The sequence below is a fragment of the Anopheles maculipalpis genome, chromosome 2RL (genome assembly GCF_943734695.1).
Source record: "Anopheles maculipalpis chromosome 2RL, idAnoMacuDA_375_x, whole genome shotgun sequence".
In the NCBI taxonomy this organism is placed as follows: domain Eukaryota; kingdom Metazoa; phylum Arthropoda; class Insecta; order Diptera; family Culicidae; genus Anopheles; species Anopheles maculipalpis.
In genome coordinates, this window is record NC_064871.1 from 92421762 (window position 1) to 92432192 (window position 10431).

Below are 10431 nucleotides of genomic sequence, written 5' to 3' on the forward strand. Positions count from 1 at the left end.
ACAGCCTTAATGGATTTGTATCTCGTCCCAGCTTTTCAACGCAGGATTCTACAAGAAAAACCAATACCAAACGAAAAAGAACAACAAATCCTCTTACCACGGTCCCACGATAACAGTTCTATGTTTGCCCTGCTTTTGCACGTACGTTGCTTAACGTTGCCTCGATTAGACGGTTGTAAATACTGTACACAGAAACATCCTCTATGGCCGCGCTTTCTTCGCTCTTTGGGCACACGCCATTTCGCTAAACTAAGCGCAATATCGGTCCATAAATGGTAATAGTTGTTGCTTGCTTTGTAACAGCGCCAAATGGGCGCCCTGTATGAATTCGATGTACACGTAATGCGCCCCTGCCCGAACGCACCTTACTTCCGCAACAGTCGGTTCATGTCTTTGTTCTGCTTGCCGATCTTCACGTCCACATCCTCGACCCGGTCCGAGATGTCGTCGATCAGATCGTTCTGGCTGTCGATTTCCTGATTCAAGTCCAAGGCCAAGTTCTTCAACCGTGACAGATTGCCCCGCATTTCGTCCAGGTTTTGGTCGAGCTGGTGGCTAAAGCCACCACCGGCACCACCGCCACCGTTGGCCATCTGCTGCTGTTGCTTCTGTTGTTGGAGGTGTTGCTGCTGCTGCTGCTGCTGTGGATGATGCGGATGATGCGGATGATGAGGATGATGATGATGATGATAGTCGCCGGCTACCTGGCTCGGTGGTACCGGTGATTGGTCCGCTGTCCAGTACGGGTCCGCAATACGGAAATCTTGCGGGTTCGGGTAAAGATCGTCCTCTTCCGTTGGTGTTGGGGATGATATGTTCTGTCGCGGTATGCCACCGGCCGTCGTCACACCGTGCTCCCCGTGTACGCTTCCCGGACCACCACTACCACCACCGCCCCCCGCTACCATCCTCCCGGAAAGATAGTTCTTCAACCCACCGAACACACTCTTCAGACTGTTGAGATGCTTCTGGCTAAATCGCAACGAGTTGTTGATCTCGTCCAGCTGCTTCTTGGTCTTTTCCAGCTGTTCCCGCTGGCGATGCAACTCCTCGGCCGTCGCTATACCGACCTGCTCCGTTTCGCGTAACACCCCAAGGCACCGTTGCGACGTGAGCAGCGTACTTTCCTCTAGCTCGCGGCGCCGCTGCTCGAACGTTTGTCGCTGTCGCGCTATTTCGTCGTCCACCGACACATCGGCCGCGTCTGGCCCGAGGCTCGAGTACATGTTGGCCGCACTGCCGTACACGAGCGGCTTGGTAGGAACAACACTCGCCCCGTAACCACCGTACGCGGCCGCCGGCATATCCATCACGTATCCACCGGGACCAACACTTACCACACTACCGCCCGCACTACCGCTACTCCCCGCATACACTAGCCCGCTCGCATCAAATCCGGCTGCGGGCCCAAGCACATCCGGGCGCGTATAGCCCGGTCCCGTTACCTTCGACATGCCATACTTATCATCGGCGGGCAGATAACCGTCCTGCAAAGAGGGGCGTCACAAAGGAAGGAGGAAAAACACATAGACACATGCATTACTCATACGCTTTTGTATAACGACCTCAATCGAATGGTCTTTGTTTTCCTTTGGCGATGGTCCACATACACCGCCGTACTGCACTTACCGTCCGACGGGCGTTCCTCAGGAAGAGCTCATCGTCGATTTCGTCCTCGTCCGTAAACAGGTTCGCTGGGTTCGGTACGTACTGATGGCCGGACATTACGGTATCACCGCCCCCACCTCCCCGTACCGATGCTGATTTCTGGACGAAATTCCACCCCACCACCCCTACTGGAATGTGCTGCTAATTGAATGGCCTTGTGCTGATGCTGGTTCAAGTGCTGATGAGGAATGGATTCGTTTTCAGCGAATTTTGCACCGTCCACGATTGCTACGATTGCTTTTATCAGCAAATTGCACCGATTAAAATTCCGTTTCGCTTGCAACCCGAACACCACAACGAATCACGAATTTTTCTTTTGCCAAGCCTTAATGTTTTTTTATCAATTTTTTGCTGCCAACAGCAATTTGACAGCTGTCTGTGGGCGAAAGCCGCGGCTACACGCAGTGCGATGAGACGAGCTGGAACATTCTGTAATAATATAGGTTTTTTTCTTTCGTAGAACGATTTTTAAACTATTTTGCAGGTTTAACTTTTCTCTGGTTTGAGGCTTCTCGTGGCCCGGGACCTTGTCATTTAACAATTTATTTGTAATTTCACAATTCATGCAGCAAAACAATCCGCTCAATCCCCTTTTTGTCCACCCTGTCTTCGAGTACTGAAGTGAAGCATTGTAAACACTTTTTTATCAAAACATTCCAAGTGCCGTGAAATCAACACATATTGGAAATTGTAAATTTTACATAAAATTGTAACTTGTTTACTGTATAAACTGTACTGTATAACACCATCTTTCGTGATACAAATTTGCAGATTGATGGAGCATTCAGGGAACTGAATCATACCCTTCCGATGAATCTGCATTCAACCTGCTGGGTCGCCGTGCTGTGAGTCATAACAAAGCAGTACAGTAGTCAAAGAACAAAGCGTAACCAATCGAGAAGCTGATCACTGGCCATAATGACCGAATCTGGGATTGAATCTCCGGCTGCCCCGGAATGGTTGCTAAAACTCGAAAGCCGCCGGGAACAGATTAAAGCCAAGCTGAGCCATGAAAGTGGAAACGGTGCACCGTGTAATGTGTGCGGTAAGTTCGATCGCTTATCTTCCTCTACCAGAATGACCTTCCGGCCGTAACAAAGAGAGACGATCAACAAATAACTGTCTGTTGTGGTTGTTGTTGTAGGAAGTTCCTGTCCGGGTCTAGATTTACACTTTTGGCGTAAAATTTGTCGCAATTGTAAGTGCCGGAAGGAGCAGCACGATTGCATCGATGATGATGTTAGTGGATGGGCTCAGTTTGAAATTTTGGGGGCTATTCGGTCCAAACCGGCATGTAAGTACCAGTGTGTTCCCATCCCGGGTTTTGTGCCTTGTAGTTAAGTTTTTTTCCTCTACCATTTCCCATCAGATATTCGAATTTCGGAGCTAACGGATAAACCGGTCCAGCTGGCATGGGTACCGCCGAACGTAACGCCGGAACTCGCCTCGGATTACATGCGAACGCTCGGCCAACAGAACATACCGATCGTTGGGAGTGAGGCAGCTGAAAAACGCAAACAGCAGCTAGAATATCAAGTGCCAGCGCATGATCTCGATACGAATCTGTGCCATAATCTAACGCCCTATGAAGCTGGCCAGCTGAGCGACTATGTGGAGAAAATTAAAACGCACTGCGTTGGCCAAGGAACGGTGATGCGCGTTGGAGGTGATACGGCTGGAATGTTGCAGTATGGCACGGTTGTGCAACAGCCACAGCAGGCCGTGCAAGAGCCCGTAGGAACGAAACGACCCGATTACATGGAAAGTGGCGTACTGTCCGATAAAATGAAGTACAAACTCAACCTGATGGGTATTAGTAGCTCGGAAATGGTTGCTCGTGCGATGCTGTACGATCCGGCCACGGTGCTAAATGGAACCGATAAAAGTATCCCGGAAGCGATCGTCAAATTCCACCAAGAATATCAAGCGAACCCGAAATTTAGAGCTGAAATGGATCATTTTAAAGATCGTTTACAATTCCCCGCACGGCAAACTGTGCCTTACGGAGAAGGTTTCTCGAACACATCATCCGGCGCGACGATTGTTCCGTCCGGAAGTAATGATTCCGGTTTTGGTTCGATTCCGGTTACTCCTCGTGAGGACGCACCAATGTCACACGCACAACTCCTCGGTCCGATGGAAGCACTCGGACTGGGCGGCGGTGAACGTATGCCTCCACCACAGCAAGCCGTTCAGGATGCGGTCGTTGCCATGACGGCACACCGATGTACCGGCTGTACGCTGCCGATCGTCGTTGGAGAAGTTGCGGTAAAGATCGATCGTGCGAGCAACAGTGATCGGTCGATCTGGCACCCGCAGTGCTTCAAATGTAATCGATGCGGCGAACTGCTGGCCGATCTCGTCTACTTCTACCACGCTGGTGCCGTTTACTGTGGACGAGATTTGGCTGCAATTTTGAAAATTCCACGCTGTGCTGCTTGCGATGAGCTGATTTTTACGAAGGAGTATACGGCCGCCGAGGGAGCAACGTTCCATGTGCGCCATTTTTGTTGCTACCACTGCGACGGTCCACTGGCCGGACAGCAGTATGTGATGGATGAAAAATCTTCCCAACCGCTTTGCCTGCCGTGCTACAAGGGTCACTACGCGCAGACCTGTGCCACGTGTAACCGATGCATTGGGCCAACGGAGCAGGGTGTCGGTTGGGACAAGATACACTGGCACAAGGAGTGTTTTCTGTGCAGTGGTAAGCACTGCCAGAAGTCACTCATCGGTGGACGGTTCTGTGTGAAAGCGAATCGGCCGTACTGTAGTGCACAGTGCACGAAAGACGTTTGAAAAAGAAGAGCGAGAGAGAGAGAGAGCACTCGACGTCGGAATAGCCTGGTTCCGATTCTGTGTTCGGAATCGTTTCTGGTTCCGGAACCCAAAACTACATTTTGCCCATCACTAAAGCGAGCGAATCTGCCATGTGTCACGTGTGACGACGATTGCCATATTAGGCGATGAAGATGGGTTCAAAAATCTTCCTAAAGTATTTATTTTTAAAAGAGTTTATAAAAACGAAGTACATTTCAAAGGAAAATCGATCACGTTTTTAGCAGCCTAGTCGAAAGTTTTTTTAGGAATTCCAACATAGGAAGAAGAAACAATTAATTCAAAATTCTAAAAACGGCAGCATTTTCCAACAAACGGAAGGATATTTTACGTGCCAAGAACGTAAAGGAATTGAAGCCACACCGTGTGCCTGATTGTGAGATTTTTATACACTTTTGATACAAGATATACACAAGCAAGCACTCTATTTACTACTACAAATAAGCTACAAACGTGCTAAATGGTCTGCTAGACAGATACAGGCGGTGCTTTATTTTTTTAAACACAATTTCTCCATATTTCTCGACGAATCTTCAATAGCATTTAATAGAAATAGGTTTTATACACTCCAGTGTGCCTGCATGATACACGAAACAGAATCCCTTCTATTAAACCTGCTGAATCGAACAAAAAACTAAATAAAAGTACAATATATTTAGATAAACCTTTATACGCGTGCCCGGGAGGAGCTTGGAACAAAAAGTATTGAATAAAATATATTTTTAATCCCTTTTAATCAGAACTCGGTCCTGCTGATCCATCCTGCTGAGTTTTCAAATACTTTTCGTAGATTAACCTCCCAACAGTTACATCCTCTGTAGCCATACCGAGCGACTGGAACACACTGATACCGCCCGGTTTCGGTAGCAGACTCATCTCTTCGGGACGATTTTCCCGCAAGATCACTTCACCAACCTCACCGACGATGGTGGAGCGAAGAGAGGCCAGCTCCTTTCGGGCACCCTCCTGATGATCGATGTACACCTGACATTCGTCATACACGTCCTGGGCCAGCTCGGCATGATGGTATTCACCCGCTCCGACAGCTAAAAGCGAAAAACCACACCATTTTTCTAGAGATTCATTTGAAGAGTACAATACGGTAATACCCACCATTAATGTGCACGTTCGGCTTCAGGAAACTCCGGTAAACGAGCGGTTCACTCGATCCAGTTGCCGTTACAATCACATCGCAATCCCGACAGCAATCCTCCACCGTGTCGCAAACAAACACGGAATAGTTGCTGTTAGTGGCCTTCGCTTCCTCCAACAGCACTTCCTTCAGCTTTGTTGCACGTCCTGGTGTTCGGTTCCAAAGTCGGATCGTTCTTACCCGTCCCTGGGACTGCGTACGGACAAACCCGATCGCATGCATCATACCCTGAAATCCACATCCAACAATTCCAAGCTGAATGCTAACCGTTCCATCCGCTGCATGAGCTCGCGCAGGCTTCAAAAAGAGATGGTCTGTTGCCACAAGGGAAGCGGTGGCCGTTCTTATACCGGTTAGATGGTTTGCTTCGATGATCGCTTCCAACTTTCCGGTCGTGCTGTTAAATACAAACACCTCTCCATTGATCGAAGGCAGTCCAAGCGAAGCGTTTTTCCGGAAACTGGTGATCAGCTTACAGGCAAGGGTAGAAATTCGCTCAGAAGACCCGGAACCAACCCGATGCTGACCGACAAACCCGGGCATACAGAGAAGAACTCCTAAAAGAGCAAGAGTATTAATTATAAACTTGCCTGAGGAATCCCTAACAGTCATCCGGTTCTTACCACCCTCGGCCTGGACAAATGTTCTCGCTGGCTGCGAACTAACCGGCTGGTCAGTCAAACGAGTTCCCGTGTCCCGCGCCTGGTTCGAAACGGACACAAACGCCTGCTCGAGAGCGTACCGTGCCCCATCCCAATCTAGCAATTGTTTCACCTGATCCTCATCGATAAAAACTGGCCTCGATCGTGTGTTGGTGCCTACGTTCTTACTCATTGTTGATGTTTTGTTTTGTGGTTTCTTCCTCGTGTGTTCTTTCTTCCTCTTAAATCCGGATTCGGATGCTGCTTGTGACGATTGTGATCACTGGCGAAGACTCATCATCAGCTGTTTACGTATCAGTCTTATATACTCGAATTTTGCTTCCACTATTTCTCTTATCTTTCGGTAAGATTATCAGAAACCACAAATGTGTCAACGGTATCATCGCACGATTGCTTCATTGCTTTATCTCGAGGTTCATAAAGAGGGTAGACATATTGTGTAAGAATCATCCTTGTGGTCAGACTTCGACATAACGACATCGCCCGTAGGGTCATCGTTTGGGGAAGCTGAAAAAGTTGAATAAATTTTTAAAATGTGCAAAAATCTGGACTGTATTGCAGAAAAAAGTTCTCGATATCTTCAGCTCTTAGACATGGTTGGATCTCTTTGTCCCAAGAGTCCTCATACGCCCAGACGCAAATTGGGTTGTTCGATACCATTTTCATGACATGAGCAACCGATCTGCCTCTGGCTCTCGAAAAGTCTTGCCTGCGACTGTTAATCCGATCATAACTAGGTATGGGATTCTGCCTGAAATCTGATCTCCATTCAACAACTCTGAACTCATACCCTTACTCAGCAGGCTTCATATAATCGACTCGTTATGAGGACTATGTTATGAAAATTGGGTGCCAGCAGATGTTCCAGGTCGAGGAGATCCAGCCGGATTGTAACATTAAACCACCAAAAATGACCATAAGTCTGGAGTGTTTTTCGTTTTGTTGAAAGCAAGTCATCACAATTAAATTTACTTTCGCTTACACACTCGGCGCAACTATTTTGGAGTATTTTTATTATAACAATTCGATAAATAATAATAAATTTGCGATAAAAATAAAGATAAAAATTGCCTTTTTTTGACTACGTTGGGCTAAAGAGAGATAGTTTAAGAGAGAGAGAGTGAGAGAGAGAGAGAGTGAATGAGGTTAAATGTGTACTAGAGTTCGTCTTACTCCTTTCGGTGTTTATTATCATAGTGATATAATGGTATCAAAGAGTTTCGTTTAAGTTTACTTTGCAACACCTGTGATAATGTGTTGTTCCTTTCTATCATATATGCGTTAACCGTGTGTACCCCTCCTAAGTGTATGTGCAGTGGCCCCTTGAAAAAAAGAGCGTTCTCCCACCCAGTGCAGCAATTCCTTAACTCTCCTATCCTGCGGCGACTCTAAAAGTACAATAACACTCGGGTTCTGAGGGTGGGAGAAGTAGTTGTTCGAAACAAAAAAAAACCTATAGTTCTAACCTAATTTTAAGTAGCAAAACAACATTGAAAAAACAACACAGTACAGATGAGGGGTTTTTTATGTGGTTCCATTCCCTCCTCTTCCTCCTTCTCTCTTAATTAGCACAAATTACACATTCGAGGTTTTAAAAAACTTTGTTCAATTTCGACTGCACGATTTTAACTTTCTTTAAGAGGAAAAAAACCGTTAATACGTCCACCCTACCTAAGGATATGCTTTTGTGGAAGAAGAAATGGTAAAAAACTAACAACACGGACGAAGGAAAGCAGACTTCTGTAGACGTTACGGTGTGTTGGTGATCGCAATTTACTTAGCTCCGGTTCACACAAAAGCACGAATAAATACGGATGTGGGTTTACACGATTTTACCATCATATTTACTGCCTAATCGCTACTCTATAAGCACATTTGTAAATGTATATATGTATATATAAATATGTACGCTTGTATAGACACTTGTGTTTTTGTTCGTTCCATTATTACTTTTCCTCCTCCTTCAATCTACTAAACTAGCGCTGGCCAATCCGATTATTACATACCCCGAGAGGAAGTAGTATTGGTTGCAGGGGAAGCGAGCTAGTGTCTCGGAATTGAGTAAATTTGGTTTTGTTCGATTAAAAAGTTAGATAAGTATTAATAATCTGGGGGTGAAGGAGATTGACGCGCCAAAAATAAATCCTAGAAGGATTCAAACGGACAAAATCGCGGGCGCTCCATTATGATTCTATATATATTATTTATACGATTGCTTGCTATAAAGTTTCCTTTCTCTTTCGTGGTTAATATGGCAAAAAGGATATACTACGGGGTGGAAAAAAAGCGGGAAGGATCAGGAAAGTCGGCCATTCATTACTATTGCACACGCACACGGGGGAAACAGCAATGACGCTCAAGCAAAGGACGAATCGTCCAGCGTGCCTTCACCGCCATTTCCGTTGCTTAGTTTCGTTGTTGTGGCCGAAGTTGTAGTTGGTGCTGTTGCCGCTGCCGATTGACTGCCCTCGGAACCAGTAGCTATTGTTAGTGTGATTCTGCGGGATTTGAGAGAAAGAGAGACAAGATGCTTTAATAAATTCCAAGATACAGACATAATATTATGTACAAGAACAGAATAACAAATCAAGCTAGGAAAAAAATACATCAAAATAGCAGAAAAAACACGATCTTCATGTATTAGGCGCACTTCACACGCGGAACATTCCACAAATAGCGGGCGGCAAATTGCTCCCTTGATTAGTCAACTCAGCATCAAGACACACGCACGCAATAAGTCACGGTCGTCTTTTTCTCGGTACCTGTTACGGATGTTGCCACCAGTAATAGAATGGTCTCTGGCGTGTTTGCGGCTGACTATTACCATCTTTGCTGCCCGCAACAATCGACGAAGGTTCCTTCTTTCTTAAGGTCGTTCCGTTCGAGCGTACGGGAAAAGTGTTGTTGCTAATGACACCGGTGCAACGAGACACCCTGTCCGTCACCGGTTTGTTTTTGAACCGTTGGCGATGATCGATGCTTAGTGCGCGTCGATATTCCGTCAACATGCTGGTATAGGATGGTGGTGCGGGTGAGTAACGTGGTACGGGCGAGGAAGGCACGGAAGCAAACGGTGCCACCACATGCTGTGGTGTACGGAGGATTCGGAAAAAGCTAGCTCTATCGGGTTTTTGTTGATTTATGGAATGTAACAATTCAAGGATAATTCATCGAAAGTCGCGTATGAAAGGGAAAAATAAAACAAAATAGGACAAAAGGATTCATTTGCTGATTGAACAAAAAAAAACAATGTAACGCAAAACAAACATGAAGATGTGAGGAACTGCTAAAATTCAGGGATTACCAGGTTAAAGAGCAAACGTCCGCATGTTTTGAATGATGTCCAAATTCGCGATACACTAGAGTCTCTGTTTTGAAAAACAACACATCACATACTTGTAGCTACACCCTCCATCTACTCTGTCTGGAATCAATCCCAATTCTGGAACCGATTTCGAAATCAATTCTACAACCGATTCCTGATGAAGTTTGTGTACCATGCCAAGAATTAAGCCATGCGGGCGCTTGTTTTCTAACCTGCTTTACCCTACCAGGATGCGATGGAATGCATTATTAAATGATGAAATGTACACAGAACAGCTTGGAATTTGGAGCAGAAAAAACGATCGAAATCAAAGCGAAAACACGCACACAAACAGGCTGCAGGGAAGAGAGGCGACAAGCAACTGCGTCCTGCGCTTTTAAGAGCATTGTCCACAGGATGGCTTTAGAGAAAGATAATCTGGAACAGCAAGGGTTTTATCGCAAACAAAAGAGCAGGAGCCTCGCGTTATGAGCGTTTTCTTGCTGTTGCGGGATGTTCTGTATTTGCCAACCAACAGTCTTATTTGCAAATCAGGCAGCGGCGGATGCAGTAAAAAGCAGCGAGATTTCGCCGCATTTATCGTTCATAAAAGCTTTGCTTACATTTCGTGGTTGGTTGTCATTTTTAGGGCGAAGGTAGTGCGAATTTTCTAACTCAATATTATCCAATTGGTCCCTTCGTTCGATTGTGCAGCGATAAAAACAAATGCGTCGGTTTAAAATGCACTACTCTGCTTCTGCGGACTCCTCGTGGGCAGTTGTCGTTGTAACGCTTTCCTTTCCATT

The 10431-nt window shown here is 46.2% G+C and overlaps 3 protein-coding genes across 3 annotated transcripts; 1 reads left to right on the plus strand and 2 right to left on the minus strand.

Annotated features, from left to right (window-relative positions):
• Positions 1 to 365: 365 nt before the first annotated feature.
• On the minus strand, positions 366 to 1787 carry LOC126568252 (synaptosomal-associated protein 29-like). The gene is made up of 2 exons (XM_050224699.1): positions 1630 to 1787; positions 366 to 1487 (listed from the first exon to the last, which is right to left on the minus strand). The coding sequence occupies exons 1-2, from the start codon at positions 1723 to 1725 to the stop codon at positions 366 to 368; spliced, it is 1218 nt and encodes a 405-aa protein (XP_050080656.1). The 5' UTR covers positions 1726 to 1787.
• A 788-nt stretch (positions 1788 to 2575) lies between these two features.
• Positions 2576 to 4473, plus strand: LOC126568069 (testin). The gene is made up of 3 exons (XM_050224479.1): positions 2576 to 2713; positions 2813 to 2962; positions 3038 to 4473. The coding sequence occupies exons 1-3, from the start codon at positions 2587 to 2589 to the stop codon at positions 4465 to 4467; spliced, it is 1707 nt and encodes a 568-aa protein (XP_050080436.1). The 5' UTR covers positions 2576 to 2586; the 3' UTR covers positions 4468 to 4473.
• A 765-nt stretch (positions 4474 to 5238) lies between these two features.
• LOC126567639 (ketimine reductase mu-crystallin) lies at positions 5239 to 6537 on the minus strand. The gene is made up of 3 exons (XM_050223857.1): positions 6283 to 6537; positions 5620 to 6216; positions 5239 to 5552 (listed from the first exon to the last, which is right to left on the minus strand). The coding sequence occupies exons 1-3, from the start codon at positions 6491 to 6493 to the stop codon at positions 5239 to 5241; spliced, it is 1122 nt and encodes a 373-aa protein (XP_050079814.1). The 5' UTR covers positions 6494 to 6537.
• Positions 6538 to 10431: the final 3894 nt, after the last annotated feature.

Bases quoted from the DNA above. Each gene is read 5' to 3' on its own strand.
- LOC126568069 (XM_050224479.1), top strand. From the start codon at position 2,587: ATGACCGAATCTGGGATTGAATCTCCGGCTGCCCCGGAATGGTTGCTA. The intron at 2,714-2,812 runs GTAAGTTCGATC...TTGTTGTTGTAG, and splicing joins TGCACCGTGTAATGTGTGCG to GAAGTTCCTGTCCGGGTCTA. The intron at 2,963-3,037 runs GTAAGTACCAGT...ATTTCCCATCAG, and splicing joins TATTCGGTCCAAACCGGCAT to ATATTCGAATTTCGGAGCTA.
- LOC126568252 (XM_050224699.1), bottom strand. From the start codon at position 1,725: ATGTCCGGCCATCAGTACGTACCGAACCCAGCGAACCTGTTTACGGAC. The intron at 1,488-1,629 runs GTAAGTGCAGTA...CCCTCTTTGCAG, and splicing joins TGAGGAACGCCCGTCGGACG to GACGGTTATCTGCCCGCCGA.
- LOC126567639 (XM_050223857.1), bottom strand. From the start codon at position 6,493: ATGAGTAAGAACGTAGGCACCAACACACGATCGAGGCCAGTTTTTATC. The intron at 6,217-6,282 runs GTAAGAACCGGA...TTGCTCTTTTAG, and splicing joins ATTTGTCCAGGCCGAGGGTG to GAGTTCTTCTCTGTATGCCC. The intron at 5,553-5,619 runs GTGGGTATTACC...TTTCGCTTTTAG, and splicing joins GCCGAACGTGCACATTAATG to CTGTCGGAGCGGGTGAATAC.